Consider the following 22,545-nt stretch of genomic DNA (forward strand, 5'->3'; position numbering starts at 1 on the left):
TTTTTTTTAGTGTAGTACTACTTTGTACCACAACGTTCCGGGCAGAACTGTTGATAAGAGTGTCGTTAATGGCAAAAAATACGTGATTTTTTGTTTTTTAATTGTAAAGTTAGTATGCTTTGCCCCGCCGCATAAAGCTGATGAGACAATGAAATAACAATAACAATAAAAAACAATAACAATGTTGCAGTGAAAACTGCAAGGATGTTACGCTGACAGGATGAGGTAAATATTCCAGAAAGCTAGCATAAAATCTGAGTCAGCACTCATGTGTGTGTGTGTGAGTGTGTATCCTGAGTATATTCAGACTCCTTATGCATAGCTAGTAGACATGCATCACTCGTGCATCCATGCATCCCTGCATAGTGCATGTGTGTGTGTGTGTGTGTGGTAGCCAGCCAATCACAGCGCTTCCTCCTGAATGCTAATAACATCATTCCACCACATTGTCAGCCAATCATGAGCTTTCTAAATCCCAGCAGAGCACAAAAGAACAGAACATCTTAATATGCCGCACACACAAATTTAAATTAACACACACAAACAGGATTTCCATCCTTTGTGGTGAAATTCAGCACACACACCAACGATGCCTCAAGCTGAAGCAGAAATCTGTCCCATGGTGTTGAGTGTGTTAAAAGTATTTTTTTTTCTCTGCTTAGAAAATGTAAATGTAAAGGCGTTTAATCTTTACAATAGCAAATCATTTTGCAGGTGGCCAACATCAAATTTGGCCAAATTTTAGCGCTCGAGAAAATGGATCAGTGGAAGACTGGACACAAATGTATATTTTTTTCTACAATTGCTCGAAGATGACCATGCAAGTTTCATTCCTCATTAACTACCTGTTTGGAAATGCCATTGAATGAGAAGCTCTACCAGAAACTCAATTAGTATTTATAATACATATTTCATAAATTAAAAAAATTGACGCGCTTGAGGCACGCGAGGGTCCAACACTGCATCCTACTGGCTCTACACTACATTGCACATGAATGCAATTTCACTCTGTATGTGTAATGTGTTCTCTATCATGTATGTCGTATTACTAATATATAAATACAAAAATTAAAATGCTGTACGCCAAATAATAACAATTGACGTAAATTGTACTACTGCTGCGATCGGTTTATAAACGATGCAAAGATCCTCTTCAACTACCGATTCGACACTCATCATCACTTTGGATAAAGACGTATTTTATCCGTTGTGTTTTGGAGTATGTCTATTATTTGTAAAGTTTTAAATATTTATCTGAAAGCATAAACCATAAAAATGTAGTTTTTGTAATACGTGAACAAATCAGACGATTGCTATAACACGAGTGAGACATCATCCTTAGTGTAATCCATCTTTGGACGCACTTTGCTACCGTAGGTTAGCTCAGCAGTTAGCATCGTGGCGCTTTTGTATACAAAATGTATTATAATGTTGACGCTTTCTATTAAATAATCATGCCCAGTTGAATCCTGTGCGTGTTTTAGTATTTAAAACCGCGCTCGTGTGAGATTTAAGTCAAGAGTTGAGCAGGTTTATTGTGGTTATGACGCGTAGCTAGTTCTGGCTAGTTAGCTTGCCTAACGATGTTTGCAGAGCTCAACAATATCTTGAATGAAAGCCCTGAGCGCTTCAGCACGGTAAGAGGCTAAAGTGGCGACAAAATTCATATATGTGCAAATCATAAACTAACTCTCGACTCTTAAACTTTGACGTTTCAAATAATTCCAACTGTTGCAAAAATTAAGTATTCCATGTCATGCCAAGCAATGCTGTTTTCATAATCGATTAGGATACAAGGAATTCACTTTAAATTCTGGCATTATGTGCAAAACTGCTTTTTATATAGGTCGCTTGTTCCAGAATTGACCAAGCTCCAACTTGCAAAAATTGTGAATCCATTTTTTTTCCTTTTTTCTGCCCTGTCTGTTAAGTAAGTTTAAATAAATGCTGTAACATGTTTCTTTTGTTGTTGTTGTCAGGGAGAATTTGTGCTGCTGTCTGACAAGCAGAGTGATGCCTCTTTTCTCATTCACCACTTCCTCGGATTCTACCTCAGAGGTTAACATGACATGTCCAGTACAGTACATGAGAATATGACACGACAGCATAGAAGCAAACATGAGAATAATAAGCCTCGCAACATTGATAATTCACTCAGATGTCATGTTGTGTTTTATTTCAGCTGGCTGCCAAGTGTGTTTCGTGGGCCTGGCGCAGTCGTTGAGTCACTACAGTGCAGTTAGCCAAAGACTGGTACTTCACGCGTCACGTAAACTTCTTGACTTAGCATACAATGGAATTAATTGGCACCTTTTTGTTTTGCACACAATAAAAAAAAAAAAAAAACAAAAGATTTCAATATTTTGGAATTCTTGGTTTCAACCACTGCCTCATTTGACATGTAAATAGTCCAATGTTGGAGTAGTTAAAAAAAAAAAAAAAGGACAGGAATTGGGACTCACTGAAAGCACATCCTCAAAATCATGTGAATCAGATTTAAGTGCAAAAAAAATGTGATTGGGCCATCCCTAATTAGTTGTGTTGTATGTGTTGAGGGTGTGAGCTTGTCTCAGGCGAAGGAGAAAGGTCAGCTGGTCTTCCTTGAAGGACTCAACGAATCTTTGTCCATCCTCAATCCTCATGACGCAAGAAAAGGAAATGGGGCCATGGATTTTCTGAGGTGGAGCCACCTAATATTTTTTTGGCTATGATTTAAATCATTTTTCACCCTGCTTTGTTAATAGAAAATATGAAACTTTTAATTTCTCCCATTTCTTTGCTCAGGAATCCTGCAGCAGGCCTGCAAAGTCTCTTCCAGTTTGTTTCCTCCAGTGTCAGCCTCTCAAGGGACGCGGGGGAGGGAGCAGGAGATGGGTGCGGGCCCCCCGTGCTGCTAGTGGACGACTTGAGCATGCCGCTGAGCCTCGGGGTCAGCGCGGACGCTGTGCTGGACTTCAGCCATTACTGTCGCGCCGCTATCTGCTCACACCTGAAGGTGAGGTGAATCCCTTCAAGGTGAAGTTTCCGGGTGCCATCTTGACTCCACTTTGGCGGCAGGGAAATGTGGTGATGCTGCTGCGCTGCGATGGAGAAGACGACGGTGGTTCCGAGAGGCTTCTGAAGGGTTTGACTCACCAGTGTAGCCTCAAGCTGCATGTGCAAAGTCTCCCGACGGGATATTGCAAGGACATTCATGGACAGGTGAGCTGTTGTACTGCGATGTATCAACATATCACAGCTTATCAAAGTAGTCCATTTACCCCGCCAAAAAAAAGAAAGTATGCTTACTCCTTTAGATGCCGCAAAATTATGGGATAGTACTTCTTTTGTCTAAATCATGTGTGTCAAATTCCAGTCCTCGAGAGTCGGTATCCTGCGTGTTTTCCGGTTTTCCTTCCCCAAGACACCTGATTCAAATGATTAGTCCATTGAAAATGAAAAGGATGCTAATCGCTTAAATCAGTTGTGTTTGAGAGAGATGGTTCAAAAACATGCAGGATACCGGCCCTCGAGGACTGGAGTTCGACCGATGGTCTCAACAACTCACTTTTCCAGTTTCTTGGCATCAGTCAGTATATAACATGAAAACCTGATGCGTACATGTAGATGTATTTAGGGCTGTCACTATCAAGCTATGGTGCTGTCAAGATGTTTTTTGTGTATGTGTTTTGTTTCCCTAAAGTACATTTATGTTATGTCTTTGCCAGTTTGCAGTAATTGACCATTACTTCATTTTTGTCATTTTTTTTTAAGCAAAGAATACCAAACTTAAGAGTCTTACTCCCTTGCTGCCATAGCAACACTGCAAAAACGTCAATGTAGAAAATGGAGGCGCAAACATGGTTCTGATGGAGCTTCGAGGGGAGTGTTTTTAGTGGAAACTATACTTTGAGTACTTTGTTCGGCAACTCCAGAAGAATATACTCAGACATATGTATTCAGCTTTAAAAGTGCAACCTACTAACCATATCCTTTAAAAACAGTGCAAACTGTCATGTTATCTGTTTTATTTCTGGCTTATTTGCCACAAAATTGCATCATTAATGACTATCTCCATCCAAATATAACTTAACAAAATAAAGGCGTAAAACGTTTTGCAAAGGAGTCACTGTAACACAGTTTTACAACAAGTTGCTTCATGGTCCAATTAATTTGCTCTTCATTTGAAAAGAAAAACAAACTATTCCTGTCATGGCATTAAATTGGAGTTAGTTATACATGCAGAAACGTGGTTAAAATCTCACATATCCCTTGAAGCGCCTCCATCTCCATTTGAGAGTGACAACATTTTTAAATAAATACAGAAATGAATGTGAAAAGCAGCAAAAACAGTACACGATCCCTCACTCCAGAAGTTTGTGTGAATTTTCAGGTGGAGGTGTGGGACAGGAGACACACTGGCGCGCAACACAAAAAAAGGACTTTTCAGTACAAAGTCCACGACAGAGGAGCCTCCTTCTTCGCTCCGGGGACATCCAGCGCTGTTCTCTAGTCACGGCACGTCAATGCATTCCTCACGAGGAACCGGGAAAGCGACTTATAAAAACACAGACGGGACAATTGATCAAATCTACTGTGACATCTGGATGCTGTTCCATATGCCAAACAGTACAAAATCAGATTGCTAACTGATTTGTGCTGCCAACCTTAGGGGCCACAGCGTCTTCCCAAATGTTCATTCTATCATCAAGTTTATGAAAAGCATTTTGCTATTTTCATACACATTTGTAAACAATAAGTGTGGTAAGTTCAAAGGAAAATCTCAGGAGTATTTTTAGGTGTTGCACATCTGGATGATGAAAAAATCATAATGATAATCACAGATAAAAGAAGGTATGTGTTGTTTTATCTTAAATATTTTTCAGGCTGCACTTCTTTTATTTTTATGCAAGTAATTAAATAAATACTGTACTGCTATAGATGGTTTGTTTTTCTACAGGCACGTATGCTGCTTCCTAGGTACACCAAGTAATGTTGCCACCTCTGCTAATTTAGATCAAAATTTTATGAATAATCTTATTTTTGGGTATGCTGAGTTAAGGCATTTTCACGAAGCCGCAACCATCAAAATTACTTTTAAAAAGTCACGGAATGATGTACAGTATTTCACTCTGCGTCAAATGAGCATATCATGTTTCACTAGTGAATAAATAAATGCATAACTGAAATATAAGAAGCTTTGCGTGATATTGTTATTTACAGAAAAGTGTACTGAATAGTTAAGTACAACGGAACTGTATTTTGTAGGCAGTAATTCTTTGGTTATTTAAGCAAAAACAAATTTACAAAGTTGTAGTGACACCTTTTGGCCTGTTGAGGTCACTGTAGGCATTGGAGATCCTATTGTTAATACAGCGAAGAAGTGCGCGGATCTCTGACAAGCCTGCATGCATCAAGCTCTAGTGGACTCTCAGGTTGTTCAGGTCAAACTTGTGGAACACGAAAAAAAGAGGAAAAACATGCCAGGCAATATTTAGCCTCTTTCCCTGATCGGTTGACACTATAGCAGGCTTCCAGGTGGAGGAGGAGCACCGTGGAGGCTGCTGCGGGAACACCGTGACGCTTGTCCAGGCAAGTGTTGAAGCTTTGAGCTGCTTGCTGCTTGGCTACGAGTGTGTTGTTGTTTTCACTGGTTGCAATTAAATAAGAAAGAAAAAAAAAACTCTCCTTGCGGTATATGGCATTGCCAAAACATCTCTTTCGAATTCACTTTTATTAAATTATGATTAGTGCAACTAATGTTTCAATGAGGCTACATTTGTATCTTTTCAATTTAATTATTCCCAATGAAGTATTTATTTGCTTTTGTATTAAATATGCAAACAGGTAAAGGAAATATACACACGATGTAATTTAATGCATTTAAGAAGCGTTGTAATGTGACAACTTTTTAAAAAAATTAGATGTTATTTATACGCATCATATTTAGACATAACTATTTACAATCGTTTTCAGAAAGGTGTATACAGTATAGCTGTACTCAATGAGTTATGTCATTCGTCCATGTGAGTTGATGCTAAGGATGCTAACATCCTCCTAGCGTACCAATGCTAAATGAGCTAGCAGGTAGACCGACGATTTATCCATCCCTTAAATAGTCGCGAATTGTCTTTGTCAAGTAACGCAACTTAATGTGACTTCAAGGGATGTTTTCGTAGTGTGCCATGGGGAGCTAACAGGCTAATGCTAACCGCGTCAGGAAGAAAACTTTCTCACCTGGGGCGCAGTCTGATACATTTTTACATTCTTTTCTAACAATTGTCACATTCTTAGCATGGGGGATTGCGTGGTGCCACGTTTTCATGAGAGTATTTCCAGAGTTAATCCATGGAACAGGTTGCAAAGTAGACAAAATTACGCTGCAACGTTAGCATTAGCACGAGTAACGCGGTGGCAATCTTCTGCATGTGAGCAAATCATTGAATTCTTATAATTGTGCTTTACATCCACCTGTCAAGTCTTGTAATCCAGCGAAAAACAAACAACAAGATGTGAGGGGAAAACACAATGTACGCCACAGTAATAACCTGGTTTAGTTTTGCGTTACACGCTTATGCTGCCATAAAATTGATTGATGCGCATTTACTGACAAATGGAGGAAAATTGCAAACCGTCTTCAGCCTCAAAACGAGAGAAAAACACGGTATATCCATCTATCCACACCTCTCTATCAGCATCCCTCTCCCCCTAATGTGTAAGTTAGACAGAATGATTTGGTTGTGTGCGAGAATGGTGCGAAAGATTGAATGTGTGTATGTTAAGTTGTGAAAGAGTGAATTCACGTCAGTAAACGTGACTGTGATAGAGGATTCGTGTTTGAATGACTGTGAGGATGCATGTGACAGTGGTATTAAAGAGCTCACATTTGCACATGTGCATGTGAGAGGTAGTGCTGTGAAAGTGAATGCACGTCGTTGAATGCGTGTGTGAGCGGGAATTTGTCAGTGGTGTTAAAGAGTTATTATTCGCATCAATGCATGTGTGTAGTGAGAGAAGGCATGATTGTATGTAAGTGAAAGTGTAGTGTGATATAATTTGGGTGTGAGAGTGGTGTGATTGTGTGTGAATTGTAGGAATGTATCCCTCACTGAATGTGTGTATATTTGTTCATGTGAGTGGTGCCAAAGAGAGATTGATTGTCAGTGAATGTGGCTGTGAGAGAGAGTTTGTATGATAGTGAGTGTGTGACAGTCTGTGTGAGAGTGACAACTGTGTGAAAAAGTGTGTGAATGTGGAAAAATAGTGTTGTGAAAGAGTGAATGTAGAGTGAATGTGACTGAGAGAGCCTCTGAGTATGAGAGAGTGAATGTATGTGTGTGTTGAGAGAGAGACTGACAGTGGTGTGAAAGCGTGAATATTTGCCTCTTTGTGTACATGTGAGAGTGGTGTAAAACTGACTGATGGGTAAGCGTGAGAGTGTTTTTGTGCGAGATAGTGTGTGTGCGAATGAATGAATGTGTCAATAAGTGTACATGTGAGAGAGAGTAGTGTGAAAGAGCAAATGTGAGCCAATAAGTGTAGGTGAGAGAGTGTGTGTCAGCAAATGTATGTGTGAATGTGAGTGTAATGTGAAAGTTTGAATATATGTGTGTGTTTTGGCATGAACATGGCATGAAACAAATGAATTTAAGATAGTAGAGCCTCTGTGGGAGTTTTAGGTTTTTTTTTGTAAGAGAGTGATGCAAATGTGTGTGTCAGTGAATGTGTGTAGGAGAGGAATTCCGTTAGAGTGAGTTTGTTCTGACAGTGCGTATATAAGCAAGTGTGTGTGTGTGTGTGTGTTAAAGATGAGCCACAGTGTGTACAATATGTCACATGTTGTCGGAGTGCTTAATGATTAATATATGGAAGGAAGTCAGCGTCAAGTACGGTCTCGCTTGCAGCAGCTCATCTGATGAGCGGATCACGCTCACATGCAAACACCCCTGGTTTACTTTGATGACTACATGAATTGGCCATTTTGTCATGCTGTTCAAACCTGAGCATACCTTCAGGGCTGCCGTTTTAGGGAACGTTTTTGACAAGAGGTAAGACGATGATGTTGTTAATTTCAATGTTGACTGGATGGATTTTTTCTTTTTTAACAACGTAATGGAACACGTACATTTTTGTTGGTCCTGTGTTTCATGCTTGATGTTGGCGTTCCTGCGACATTGTTGTTGGTAATTTATTTTTGTTGCTGCCTTGCGCGGCTGTGTCCACAAGTCCAAAGAATTTCAAAACAATGGCTGCTCACTTGCCAAGAAGGGGGTCATCAAACGCAAACTTGACATTGTTTTAGAGTTTTTTTTTCATCTTTGCAACAACAGCCACAAAAATAACAGACATATATTTTAGTAATAGTTTTAGGGTTGGGAACCAGGTTTTTAGCATGCTCCTCAAAAACAAACAAAAACCAAACCCTGCAGTGCTTTAAACTCGAGTTAATTCTCACGGTCTTTTGTCTAATCAGGAATGTGGACACGAGCACGCCGAGCTCCACGTGCACACCAAGTAAAAACACCTCAAAGGAGGCCATTGTGGCAGCCATATTGTAATTATTGTGTCATCTATTAATGGCAACATGCCTGCTAAATACTCCTGAAGGGAATTCCCTCCACGGTTTCTGTTGATGCCATGGCAAGAATGGTGTACACGCAATCTTACATAAGACATGCTATGTTATTATTTTCTTCATTGTTGAAGTGACCTCGCGGAAGACCGTGAAACGTAAAATTGCCTTCAGGTTGTAAATGAGAAATCTGTTTTCACTTGCCTTAAATTGTGTTATGTTAGCTCGTCTGTTAGCATGTCTGTTTTTTTTACCTTGCTTTAGCAGGAGGTTAGCATGTGATGTGTTAGCTGATAGTTTCTTTTTGAATAGGTGTGTTGTATTATCCATGTATATTGGCAAGTATGCTGCTTCAGTATGTTCCACTTGTTGTAACATTGCTCAGTAATTTTCCCTTGTCAATCTGTGGTTAGTTTAGCCAGTTTGGTAATCACAGTCGCATGCTAATCACTGGCAATTAACCAAATGTTGCGCCTCACATTTTCCCTTCATAAATAGGATGCACACCCATCACGACAACACAACATGCACAGTGGAGCAGAAAAGATGGTTAGGTGGATACTAGACATAGACAATAGTTTTTTTATTCATTGATTTCTTGCCCATTTTTTGTTTTTAAAATGTCTGCTGTGTTTGTATTTTACTGTGTATGTATGTGTATTGTGTGTCTATGTAAGACAAATAACGAGACTAATGATTTTTTAAGCTCCTAGATTTTAGTCTTTGTGACTTCTTATGTCTATCTACAGAAATGATTAATATTATTTTTTGCTCTGCAGGAACCTGAATGTCCCGCGGCATCTGCTCAGCAGCCGCCTCGCGCTCCCTAATGGCCGGGAGTTGACGCCAGCCGCCACGATGATGCTGCGCGAGCAGCTGAGGGAGAAGATCTCAGCGGCCTTCTACCGCCATGGACTGTTGTGCGCCACGTACCCGGTGCCCATCATCCTCTTCACCTCAGTCAGCATCCTCACCTGCTGGTGTGTACGCGCTGCACATACACACACTGAAAATTTTTGGTCGAACTTACAATCTGCGGCATGGCTCCATGGGGAAACAGTGAAAAATGTCGTTAGAAAGAGTTAACTCATTGAGAATGTGTGCCTCCTTCTTTTCTCTGGCAGCTATCCGTTACTGAGGCTCCCCCTCCCTGGCACGGGTCCTGTGGAGTTCAGCACAAGCATGCGAGACTATAGCGTTCCTTCCCATGAGCCTCAAGGAGACCTCGGAGAACAACCTGACTGGGTATCTACATTTTAGATCTAAAATCGTCTACTAGCCCAATGTTAATGCAAACACATTGTCCACGGGCTTAAAACTGGTGGTGAGCTTACCCTTCAAGAAGGAATAGTTGAACAAAAATGGTGCAGCAACACATGCCGAGAGACACTATAATACTAATAGTCATTCCTGTAGGAATGCAACTGATTATTTCAATAATCGATTGCTGTTTAGTCCCTCATGAAACAGACTGATTCATATCAAAAGGATTTTTGAACACAAGTGGTGCAGAAACACATGTAGACACACAATTTAATAGTGTTCATTCTTATAGGCTGCAGAAAATTCACTAACAATATTTGTTTTTAATTCGTCACCGGTTGAGTGCTGATGTTGGCGCGCTCCTTTAGAGATAGGGTGAGAAACTCTTCCACGTTAAGAAGAGCCAGCTGAGGTGGCTCAGGCATTTGATTAGGAGGCAGGTCCCACCGGAAGGGGGCTCTGGGGACGCTAAAGAGACTATGTCTGTCTCTCACTGGCCCGGGAATGCCTGGCAAAGAAACAAGGAACATTTAGCCCTGACAAATAGAAAAGTAACGCTCACAGACATGATAATGTCGTCGCAGTACCAGGGACCTCCAGTGGCGTACATCCAGCAAGTGTTGGTGAAAGCGGCGGTGTCTCCATGGGACAACAGCCTGGTGCCGGTGGATGTGTTTCGTTCGCCGCTGGGGCGAGTCTTCAGCCTGCTGGATGAGATCCGCAACCACGTGCACTCAGACAGGTCGGCCACCAAGCTTTCACGGTGGTTACTTGACTCAAAAAAGACCCAAGACTTTAAACTTGGGAGCGGTTCTCCATTCCACTCCTCCTGTACTGTACTGTAATGTGTGTTGTTTTGGTCAGCAGCTCGGGCGTCCGCAGTCTGGAGTCGCTCTGCCTGCAGGTGACGGACTTGCTTCCGGGTCTGCGGCGGATGCAGTCGGTGCTGCCGGAGCACGGCTGCCTGCTGGTCTCGCCCGCCAACTACTGGCAGAACCAACGCGAGCTCTTTGACGCAGACCCCAACCCCTTGAAGACCATCCAGAAACACGAGCCCAAAGGCCTGCACACCTCGGCCACGCTCAGAGGTGCACGTCGCAAACAAATGTGCTGATTGTGTATGTTTTTTTGGGTGTTGATATGTTGTACTCTGTATGTGTGTTGGTATTGTGTGTTTTTGTGTGTGGTTTTTGTTTGTATAAGGTTTTTGCTGCTTTGTTTTAGTAATTTTAGTTTTGTGTCGGCTTTTTTTGTAATGTGTTTTGAGTACTGTGCTGAGCGAATATTTTTTTGTGTTTGCATATCTGTTTTGTGTTTGTTTTCTGTGTGATTTTTTTTAAAGGGACTGTGTGTAAGATGTAGACCGTTTTTCATGACCAAAGACTACATTCAATGATTGTAAATTTCCAAAACTTGCAAATGAATGTGTTCATAATGACCACCATTATGTTTTGAATATAATCATAGGTTGAGTTATCGTTAAATTATATTTTATGGGGGGGTGGCGCTTCTCTGGAGGCGGCCATGTTTGTTATATCAATGGTCATGCAGCATCTGCATCAACTCCTGCTGTCAGTCATGAAAAACGGTTGAAATCTTACACACTATCCCTTTAAGTGTTTAGTCTTTGTTTTTGTGTGTGTTGCTGTTTGTGTGTGGGTTTGTGATTTCCGTGTAATGTTTTAATGTTAGGATTTTGTTTGTGTTGTGCCTGTTTTTTGTGTGTTTCATGACTCGACATGCTTCTGTGTGTGTTGTGAATTTTTAAGTTGTGTTTGTGAGTACTGTGTTTGTTTTGTGCGTTTGCATACGTGTATATGTTTACTTGCATATTTTTCGCATTGTGGTTTCAATGACTTTGTGTTCATGTGCATTTGTTGTCTTTATTCTTTGCTTTTGTGTGTTTGTGATCATGTTTGTGTTCATTTGTGTTCCAGACCTTCTGTTTGGCGTTCCAGGCAAGCTGACAGGTGTCAGCCATTACAACAGGAAGAGGGTGGTGACATACACAATCAGTGTGGTGCTGTCCAGCTACGATGCAAGGTGACCTTTGTGACACTGCATCAATCATCTGCTTAGTTTGCTTTATTTCTTCGGTCATTTCTGCGCATTCTGTAAAAACCGTGTCCAAAATGCAAGTGCTTTGCGTTTAGGTTCCTGGGCAGCCTTCGCGCCCGCCTGAAGCAGCTCCACCCCTCCACCAACTGCAGCCTGAAAAATGAGCGCATGGTCCACGTGCACTTCAAGGAGGAGATCGGTGTGGCCGAGCTCATCCCGCTGGTCACTACCTACATCATCCTCTTCGCCTACATCTACTTCTCCACACGTCAGTATCTTCTCGCTACTCTCGTTTTTTTTTTGGTTTTGTTTTGCTGCACTCTGCTTCATCATGGAAGCTTCTGAGTCTCTTTTTGTGTGCCAAGGTTGTTCCGCTGAGGGTAATCTTTTGCACTTGGCTGACCCGCCACAAGCTGCCAGGACAAACGTTGGCTCAGTTGCCAAAATACATGAGTTGGGGGTGATTAACTTCGATGTTGTTTGAGGCAGAACATGAAGAAAATTCCCTTGTCGCAAAGGAGCCATTTTATATCATTTTTGCACCATTTCGAAAAAGTTCCAAAATCCACAAAATGATAAAGAATGACATCACACTAGCTTGAGATTTGTTTTTTATAATACAGTCTTTGTTTTTGAGGGTATGTTTTGCTTTTCTTTCTTTTTTTTTTTTTAAATCCCCAACCTCAATATGACTATGTTTGGGGGGAAGAAAATCAATTCGCAAAAAATCTAAAATGGCTTATTTTTGCTCAGGCTAGCACCCAAATCATGGCTGGAGCATGTCAGTGTGGGGCGTGGCTAAATTAGCCCTCATTTAATTTAGTTTTTTCACCAGTTGGCCTAATTTGACAATATTTCGCTCAGGCCTTTTCAGAAGTGGTCAAATTTTCTTTTTCACTTACTTTTTTCACTGATCTCTATCCCCTGTGAAATATCTCTATCAGCCAAAAACAACAAAATAAAAGCCTGCAATGTGTTGCAAAGCAGTCAAGATAAAACAATTATCAATAAGTTGCTTCATGTTCCAATTAATTTGCTCTTAAATTGAAAAGAGAACACCAATTTCACACAATAAAATGCATAAACTAGATTTGCTGATACATCAGAAAGCCTGTTAAAACTTGACTGGTACCCATTTAAAAACTACCTTTTTAAGTGGACTTTAACGAGTGGACAAACAATTTCAAACCACAAATATTTGCTTTTTATCCTTTTAAAAAGTCTTGTTTACCTTCACTTTTCACAATGTTTCAAGATACTGCGGTTTGAAATTGCAAAACCAAAAATGTCCCCTTAAAGTGGAACAGTGGTGTTGATGCCACTATCAGCCCAATTTCATATTTACATTGGTTCAGGAGTGTCCAAACTGAGGGCCGTGGGGCAGTTTTGTGGCCCTCCATTCATTTTCCGGCGGCTCACGGCATAAACTAAAACTTATCATTTGGCAAGGCTCGTAAACAAAAACAATAATGATAATAAATTGGTTTATATACTGTAGAGCTTTTTTAAACATGCAAAAGTTACAAAATCCTGATAAACCCATAACACCTCAGCTTATCACCTTTAACTCCAAGCTGTTATGTAACAATTTATCAAAACGATGACAATAATATACCATTTTTTCTTTATGTGGTCTTCAATAGAAAAGGTTGAAGCGCCTCTGCATTCCTTTAATGGAGCCTGTGTTGTGTGTGTGAACAATGAAAAGAAATCATCTTGACTTGGTGGTCTCCCCTCTCACCCACCTCGTAGGAAAGATCGACATGGTCAAGTCCAAGTGGGGTCTGGCTCTGGCAGCTGTGGTGACCGTGCTGAGCTCGCTGCTCATGTCAGTCGGCCTGTGCACGCTCTTTGGCCTCACTCCCACTCTCAACGGAGGGTACGCCGCACACACGCGCACACAAAGGCTTATCAGTGGCCCACTTCCAGTGATTTGTGTCAATGTTTACTAGCAGTGAGGTAATTGCTGTCCAGATATTGACACTGCAAATCCGTCCAATCACGCCAGAATGCTTGGAAAGCAGATGCCGTGGCGTGACGAGCGTCATCCAACTATTCAACCAAAGCCTCCATTCTTTGTCTGCCATTGGCTCAAATGCACACACGCGCCACTAAATACACAACTAGCGATAGGGTGTGTCTATTTATTGACCCATTTGTCCACTTTCTTATCTTCACAAGATACTTTGCCGCTAAATCAGAGACATCGCGACATAACAAATCACGTGACCTGAGCCATGCTGCTTTATTATATTTATGGATTAAACTAGTTAATGAATCATAATCACTTTATGTTTGGAATAAGGTCCTGTTTTGTCTTTTTTTGTTTGTTTGTTTTTTTAATCCCGACAGGGAGATCTTTCCATACCTGGTGGTGGTGATTGGTGTGGAGAACGTCTTGGTCCTCACACAATCGGTGGTGTCCACGCCCGTTGATCTGGAGGTCAAGCTGCGCATTGCTCAGGGTATGGAGGGCTGGGCAATATTGCCTCAAAAATTTTAATTGATTCCATTTTCGTTTTGCTTCTAGAAAAAGAAAAGGAGATTACAATGGTATTACTACAAGCGTTGTTTCTCCAGATACAGTATCATTTTTTTTTCCCAGCTTCATTTTTCACGAGGTGGCAATGATTAATCAATAAGAAATGATCAAATTCATCAACAGTTATTCGTAGTAATTATCAATTCAATGTTTAGAAAATTCCGCTAGCATTCTTCAGTCTCTTGTCTGGAAATACTCTCAGATTTCTGGAGGCCTCTCAGAATGCGTTTACTTTGGAAAACACAATAAATAATTTAGAAAAAAAATCTCACTTAATTTTCTGATGTCTGAGGAAAAAAAGAAAGTGTTTTCAATCTGATTCATTTATCGATCAACACATTCATCGATTATTTAACGAATTGTTATTTGCAGCCCTGCTTTCCATGGAAATAGTGATAAATATTTTTCGTACAGACAATGGCAGGGAAAATGGGAGCTTCTACTTGAAACGCCAGTCAGAACTCAATTTTATTTGGTGAGGCTTGGAAGCACATACCACAGGGTCAAAATTCACCAACAAAAAGAAGAAACTCCTTTTCCAAAGTATAAATGGACATCATGTGTCTGTCAATTTCCCTGCTGTTTTTCCTCAAATATAAATATTGAACTCTAATGCATCAATCGAATCAAGTCAAAAATTGAAAGGTGAATTCCATTTACGTAGCTTCGACTTTGTAACTGATCTCTTTAGGCCTAAGTAACGAGAGCTGGTCCATCATGAAGAACATGGCCACCGAGCTGTGCATCATCCTCATTGGCTACTTCACACTGGTGCCAGCCATCCAGGTTTGCAGCCTTTCGTAACGCGCCAAATATTCTGATTTTTTTTTTTTTTGTATTGACTGATGTTGTTGGTAGGAGTTCTGTCTGTTCGCCGTGGTTGGCCTGGTGTCTGACTTCTTCCTTCAGATGTTCTTCTTCACCACGGTGCTGTCCATAGACATCCGCCGCATGGAGGTGCGCACGTGCACGCAAGTAAGACGACGTCGGATCATACAAATCGATCATCAGTGGAAATGTCTCTGCAGCTGGTGGACCTGCACGGGCACATGCGGACCGAGGACAGCCTGCCGGGAAACAAGCCCTCCCCCCTGCGACCGCGGTCGGCGCCCCCTCCCCCGCGGCCCCTCCCTCACACCATCACCCTGCAGACCTCATCCAGGAACCTGCGCCCCCCCAAGAGGCTGCGATTGGTCTACTTCTTGGCACGCACCCGCCTGGCGCAGCGAATCATTATGGTAAGAAGAGCAAACTAATTGTTCATCTTTAATATAGGGTCGGGTTTCAAATTAGGGTTAAGGTTTCAAAGTGGAGCTTCAAATTAGGATTGAGTTTGAAAATTTTAACCTAAGGTTAGGATTTCAAATGGGGGTTTAAAATAGAGCTGGGTTTCAAATTAGAGTTTTAAACTAGGGTTCTGTTTGCAAAAAAGGGGTTTAAACGAGGGTTAGGGTATCAAGGGTTAGGAGAGCAAAGTAGAGGTTAAAGTAGAGTTTAATTCTAGAGTCATAGTTTCGCAGTTGTTTTGTATTAGGTATAGCGTTTCAAACTACGGTTTCAAATTATGGGTCGGATTTCAAAATAGCGTTTTGAACTAGTATTAGGGTTTCAAAATGGATTCAAGTTTAAAACTAGCGTAAATGTTTCAAATCAGGGATTTAAACAACACAAAGTAAAGTTGAATTCTAGAGTTATAGTTTAAAAGTTGGGTTTCAAAATACAGTTTTAAATTATGGCTCAGATTTCAAAGTAGCTTTTTCTACAGTTTTAAACTGGGCTTAAGGTTTTAAATTAGGGTTTTAAACTATGGTTAGGTTTCAAACCGTGTTTAGGGTTTCAAAATAGTTTTTTAAACAAGATTTGCAGTTTCAAAGTGGTTTCATTCTAGAGCTATTGTTTCAAAGTAGGGATTTGAACTGGATTTAGGTATTCAAAGTTGAAAGTTGTAAACTGGTGTCGGGTTTTAAATTAGCGTTTCAAACTATAATCAATGTTTTATATTAAGTGTTTCATAGTAGGGTTTCAAAGTAAGTTTTGGTGAGTGATGGAGTTTCAAAATGTGGTTGTAAACTACGGTTTGGATATAAAATGAAATGATTGAAACTGGGGTAGTTGTTTAAAAGTAGGATTTTAACCTAGGGTGAGGGTTACAAAGTAAGTTGGGTTTTAAACAAGAATCCAATGGGGACAAATTGCGGTGTGAGGAAAATGGGCCCCAATGTAACGTTCCCGCTGCCTCGTTTGCAGGTCAGCACGGTGATCTGGATCGGCATCCTGGTCTATACCGACCCGGCTGGCGTGCGCACCTACCTGGCCGCGCAAGTGTCGGACCAAAGTCCGCTGGGAGACGACGGGGGCGCGGGTCTGAATCCCCACCTGGAGGTGGCGCCCGTCTTCCGCGGAGGCGACCCGACCAGCACCCTGACTGACCGTCTGGCGCCGGACCCCACGCCCTTACCCGACAACCAACTGCAGGGTTCCCCGGGCTTCAAGGCGGAACCCCTCCCCCAGTCCCCGCCGGCCGCACCCCAGATCACGTGGGGCCCTGAAGACGAGGAGGGATGGAGGCGACTCTCGTTCAGACACTGGCCTTCACTCTTCAGCTACTACAACATCACTTTAGCCAAGAGGTGAGCGCCCATCGGACTCCGATCCAACGCAGATGGAGCTTGCCTTGACTTGCGGAAACGTTTCAGGTACATCAGCATCTTGCCCGTCATCCCGGTTGCCATTCACCTAACCCCCCAGGAAGCCATTGAGGGGCGCCACCCTCAGGACACCCAGCAGCCTCTGCTGCCGATCCCCAAGGTGGCGGCCGACCTTCAGACCGACCTGACGCTCTACAAGTCAGTACTCTTCGCCGCTCCAAAACTGTCGCGCCCCTGAGAAATCTCACACATTAGCTTGGTTGTTTGTGGCACGCCTCCAACATTCCTGACGTTTGCGTCCTTCCGTGCAGGGTGGCGGCGCTGGGCCTGGCGGCCGGCGTCCTGCTGGTTTTGCTACTCCTCTGTCTCTACCGACTTCTGTGCCCGCGAAACTACGGCCAGAACGGCGGGCGCCGGCGGCGAGGGGACCGCCCTTGTGACGGCTACGGATACTGGCCGCCCGTCAGCGAGATCTCGCCGCTCCTGTTGCGAGGCCACAGCATGGTGGGAAAGGAAAAAAAAAATCCTCTGCCACTTGGAGGATTAGATCTTTTAGCTTCCATGTCTTGTAGGACATCGAGTGTCTGGCCAGTGACGGGATGCTGCTGGCCAGCTGTTGCTTGGCCGGGCAGATTCGAGTTTGGGACGCCCAGACGGGAGATTGCCTGACTGTCATCCCAAAGCACGGGTAAGACCGTCCTCTTCTCAACAGAGTGTCGCACATTCACCTCATTCACTGCCGTTGACGACTATAGACGTCAAAGATTCAGTTCAACTGGGCATCTTTGTTTGAAAAGTAAAAGCATGCTCTGAAAACAACCTAAAACTACTAACTAAATTCACTTTCTAAATTAAAACAAACTGAATTAAAAACAACGTCATTGAAAGAGCTGAAATTAATGCTTAAAGTAAAGAAAGCTAAAATAAAATAGAATAAAAAAAACTACCAAAACTGCTGTGAAAACAAAATCAATTTAAATAAACTAATTTGCTGAAGCTAAACAAATTTTTTTAAAAGTCAAGACAATGAAATCTTACCATAATCAAAGATATAAAACTAATAAAAGTAAACTGAAACATGGCGTTTTAATAAGAATAAAAACAAACAATTCTCCCTTTGAAACCAGTTAAAAAGAACAATTTAAAAACCAAGTCAAACTGAAAGCAAAACTAACTAAAAGGAATTAACAAAAACAATACTAAAACCCTCCAAAAAACAAAGCACTTTTTGAAAAATGCATAATTGACAAACCTGCTCGAAAACCAATTAAAAAGTGAATTTAAATAAAACAAAACAAAGTTAAATGTATCTTAAATCAATAAGGTCAAATTTATACTAAAACAAAAAACGTGCACAAATAAACTTTGAAAATTGCAGAACCGACAACCTTTTTTATTTGCTTTTTAGTTCTATCATTTCATTCAATTATTTATGTGATATTCTCCAATTTGTTTGTACGCTAGCTGCAATGACAATGAACCCATTCTATTCTGTTTGAATTGTAAAAATCCTTTCCGGTAAGAAGGCGGCTCAGGTGCGTGCGGCTCGTATCTCCTGCAGGCTGAGGCGGAGCAGCAGCAGGGACTGCTGGGAAAACTTCAACTCGGAATGTCCCGAGACCTCGCTGAGCGGCGACAGCCCGTCCGAGGACGAGGGCCACCAGGTCAGGAAGCGCTCGGCGCCCGGCCGGGCGCCCCTCTTCAAAGACCAGCCGGACCTGACGCCTCTCATCGAGACCAACTTCGGCTCGGCGCCCGCCCGCCCCCGCCCCCCGCGCCCCGAAAGCGACGCTTTCGACTACGGCGACCTGGTGGCGGACGCCTACATGGCGCACAAGCCGCCCTCGCCGTCCAACTTCTTCCCCCCCTCCTCGTCTTCGCCGCCCTCCGCCGCGCCGCCCCGCGGCCGCCCCAGCTTCGGGGACGTCTGGGACGCGGCGCCCCCGGACTTGTCCGGCGGCTCGGTGTGGGCGCTGGAGCTCAGAGGGAATCTTATAGCTGCTGGGCGGAGCAACGGAAAGCTGGAGGTGCGTCTTATTATCTTGCGCTTGTTACGCGCGTGTGGCGTAACGGAGTGACGTTTGTAGCTGTGGGACACCACCGACGGGCGCCTGCGCTGCAGCAGCGAGGGCGCCGGCGCGTCCGGCATCACCGCCTTGGCCTTCCTCAACAGCAGGTGTGCCCCGCCCTTTTAATATCTCAAAGGTCACGGGCTAACACGCCCGATGGTTTTCGTCAGGATCGTGGCGGCGCGTCTGAACGGCTCTCTGGACTTCTTCAGCGTGGACGTCAACAGACCTCTCGCTCTGCTTCAGTACCGAGGTCAGATTTCAATTCAACGTGTCATGACAACGCAGCCTTTTCCCTGGGGTCATCCGCGCCCCACTATTTTAATAAGCACTTTCAATAACAAAGCTTGGGCTAAGTGTAAATGTTGGAATCTAAAAACGAACTATCAAAAGTACTTGTACTTGATGAAATTGCGCCATTTTCCACCATGTCGCTTCAGGCGCTCCGGGCCGGGGCGGCGTCCCCACGTCGCCTTGCTACAGCGGCGAGGACAGCATCAGCTGCCAGCTGACGCGCTCGGTGCAGTGCGCCCACCAGAAGCCCATCACGGCGCTGAGGGCCGCCGCCGGCAGGGTGGTCACCGGCAGCCACGACCACACCGTGCGGGTACGAAACGGCGAGGGGGGCGGGGGCGGGCTCAGGAGAAGACGCCTCAAGGCGCTCGAATGTGTGCGCTCAGGTGTATCGCCTGGAGGATTCGTGCTGCCTCTTTACGCTGCAGGGCCACTCGGCCGGCATCACCGCCGTTTACATCGACGAGGTCGCTTCCCGTTTCCGTCGAGCGTTCCCATCCGGTGGCGGCGCGCGCTCATCGGTCTTTGTCGCCTCCTCAGACCATGGTCCTGGCGAGCGGCGGTCAGGACGGCGCCATCTGCCTGTGGGACGTCTTGACGGGGAACCGCGTCAGCCACGTTTACGGTCACCGCGGCGACGTCACCTCCCTGGTGTGCACGCCGCTCTGCGTCATCAGCTCGGGTTTGGACGACCTCATCTGCGTGTGGGACCGCAGCACCGGCATCAAATTATACTCCATCCAGCAGGTGTGCTCGCGCGTCGGTCGCTCCGCCTCCTCTGTTTCCGACGCCCCCTGCGGGTTTCCCTTCCCAGGAGGCCGGCTGCGGCTCCAGCCTGGGTCTGATCTCGGACTCTCTTCTGGTGACCGGCGGTCTGGGCTGCGTCTCCTTCTGGGACTTGAACTACGGCGACCTGATCCAGACGGTCTACTTGGGTCCAAGTAGCGACGGTCAGGGCGTGAGGCAGCTGCTGGTCCTCAACAACGCCGCCATCGTATGCGACTTTGGCAGCGAGCTCAGCCTGGTCTTCGTGCCGTCGGTTCTGGAGAAACTGGACTGAGGTCCGACAGCCGATTTTTCGTTAGAAGCCCTTGTATGCTGCTCGACTTTGGAAAACAGACCTTCATCGTTTGAACGAAAAAACGGTTCTTCAAAAGAAACACCCTGCTGCCTCGGGTGCGGACTCGTGACCTGCTGCCAACTATGTACACCTCCGGGGGGCGCTGTTTGGTATGTATACATTGATTATTTATTAGAGGTACTTGAGCTCTTTATTATGGAACCTGGGAGACAACGTGAACTTTTTTATTTTTGAGGGGGGGGGCGTCGTGTAAGCTATAACAGAATTGCGCACCTCACACAACTTAAGTTGCATGAGAAGCGGAAAGGACTTTTCGCACTGCACTTAACATGCGCATTGGCCACACCCCTAAACAAACATTTGGAAAAAGTGATCTTTTTTTCTCATCAACATACAAAGTTTGATATTTCACACTTGAACAATGCCACATTAACTCATTCCATCCCAAAGACATATTTTTTATGTTTTTTTTTTTTTTTTAAGGTCAGGCATTCCCAGGTACTTTTTTTGGCCTAAAGAAGTGTGTAAGAATGGCTGGCACTATATAAAGTACTAAAGTAATCAATTACTTTTGGGACTGTAGTACAATTAAATTAAATCAATTAGTTGATTACTTTAGTACTTGAATGCTTAAAATGAAAACACATCTTTTGTATTGAATGAGTTCATGCTAATATGAAATGACCTTTTGCGCTTGGACGCGAGTTGCTCACGCGACAGGTAAGACGCAGGCACGGTTTAATTATCTCACAACCGAGTCGCGTCGGTGGGATCTAAATCTCGGCAAACCGCAACTGGATGTGTTGCGAGGTGTGCAAATGTGAGAGTGTCTCCCGGGTTACGGACCTTTATTGTAGCGGGGGCAGAATGTTGCTGAACTGGAAGCTGCAGCGCACACGTCATGTTTACGCGCGGTCAAAACTTGAAGAGGTCACATGACTCTCACCGCCGCTCTGCTTCTTCATCCCTTTAGCACAGGGGTGGGCAACCAATGGCCTTCTTTCATCTGGCCCACTAGTGCTTTGCAATTTTAATTTTTGTAACCCCACTCCCAAGGAAAGAGAACATTTTACACCTCTTAGCTCGCTGCGGTTACTAGATTGTTGTTCTCTATGGAAATTGTATCCTTTTTAACATTTACTCCATTTAAATAAACTTAACTTTTTACAGGGTTTAAACCGGTTAAGGCTTATTCCGAATCTGAAAAAAAAAGTCCATCTCTGGACACTGTGGAAGATTTGACACTTTAGCAGTTGCTGTTGCATTTACCGTTGTCTGTAGCTATAACAGACATGGCAGCCTCCGGAGGAATGCCACCCCCCATGTAATATTTCGCCATAACTAGACCTACGATTTTATTTCAAAACAAAACGCAAAGCCCGTTGGCCGTCGCCAGGGGGCGTGCCCAACTATTTGAAAAGGACATTAGCAAGAGTCCCTTGTTGCATTTTGTTTCATTTTTTATGTCCTTTTCCTCATTGAATTTTTTTGTATTGCCATACTAAGAATGTCGGTACAATTTTACATCAATACTAATACAACTTAGTCATATTCTTACCAAATTATTGTATATACATTTGCAATTTGTATACATTTTAAAATTAGAATCTTGAGTGAGCTAGCCTGTATGTTTCCTTTTAAAAAAAAAAAAAAAGCCCACCCCTGTGTTAACATTTTGCTGCTGAACTTGTGTGACTTTTTGGACCAAACAAAACAAGCGTAGACTTATTTATGGTTGTGTCACATGCTGACTTAAGGCTTTTTTTTTTAGGCACTTTTTGTGTAAGCGCATTGTCAACGTTTTTATTTCTCCTCCTTGTAACAATGTCAAAAATGAGGGGACGAGGGCTTCAGGGTGTCCACCTCAGGAGAAGCCAACAAATTCTATTCTTATAGTGGTAGGAAACCCCGCCCCCTGCCCCTCATTGGCTGGCTTTGTGGGCTAAAGTAGTGATCTAACTTATTGTTTTTGTAACAAACTTTGTACTAAATTTTCCAATATAGACTCTTTGATATGACAGTGTGGTTTCTCATTTTAT

The 22,545-nt window shown here is 43.3% G+C and overlaps 2 protein-coding genes and 1 long non-coding RNA gene across 4 annotated transcripts; 2 read left to right on the plus strand and 1 right to left on the minus strand.

Moving 5' to 3' along the window:
* Nucleotides 1-1,339: 1,339 nt before the first annotated feature.
* elp6 (elongator acetyltransferase complex subunit 6) lies at nt 1,340-4,917 on the plus strand. Its single transcript, XM_088409327.1, has 7 exons — nt 1,340-1,637; nt 1,980-2,058; nt 2,183-2,253; nt 2,556-2,680; nt 2,785-2,995; nt 3,058-3,201; nt 4,373-4,917. The coding sequence occupies exons 1-7, from the start codon at nt 1,584-1,586 to the stop codon at nt 4,490-4,492; spliced, it is 804 nt and encodes a 267-aa protein (XP_088265453.1). The 5' UTR covers nt 1,340-1,583; the 3' UTR covers nt 4,493-4,917.
* On the minus strand, nt 4,046-6,797 carry LOC148426309 (uncharacterized). Its single transcript, XR_015864949.1, has 3 exons — nt 6,664-6,797; nt 5,303-5,429; nt 4,046-4,536 (listed from the first exon to the last, which is right to left on the minus strand). It is a non-coding gene; the product is annotated as an uncharacterized LOC148426309 (long non-coding RNA).
* On the plus strand, nt 5,380-22,524 carry scap (SREBF chaperone). 2 transcript variants are annotated; one of them, XM_088409325.1, is made up of 23 exons: nt 5,380-5,571; nt 9,331-9,531; nt 9,676-9,796; nt 10,399-10,577; nt 10,682-10,902; nt 11,752-11,857; nt 11,968-12,140; nt 13,625-13,751; nt 14,225-14,337; nt 15,106-15,200; nt 15,273-15,371; nt 15,443-15,652; nt 16,662-17,044; nt 17,111-17,260; nt 17,374-17,566; nt 17,635-17,750; nt 18,624-19,089; nt 19,150-19,238; nt 19,302-19,384; nt 19,572-19,738; nt 19,812-19,892; nt 19,966-20,172; nt 20,240-22,524. In XM_088409325.1, exons 2-23 carry the CDS (start codon nt 9,410-9,412, stop codon nt 20,483-20,485), a joined length of 3,747 nt encoding a protein of 1,248 aa, XP_088265451.1. In that variant the 5' UTR covers nt 5,380-5,571; nt 9,331-9,409; the 3' UTR covers nt 20,486-22,524. The 2 variants fall into 2 exon arrangements, with proteins under 2 accessions (XP_088265451.1, XP_088265452.1); XM_088409326.1 differs by lacking the exon at nt 5,380-5,571 and having other exon boundaries at nt 9,334-9,531; nt 10,399-10,556.
* Nucleotides 22,525-22,545: the final 21 nt, after the last annotated feature.

The sequence above is a fragment of the Hippichthys cyanospilos genome, chromosome 3, assembly GCF_059441005.1.
Source record: "Hippichthys cyanospilos isolate Australia breed blue-spotted pipefish chromosome 3, RoL_Hcya_1.0, whole genome shotgun sequence".
NCBI classification, from domain to species: Eukaryota; Metazoa; Chordata; class Actinopteri; order Syngnathiformes; family Syngnathidae; genus Hippichthys; species Hippichthys cyanospilos.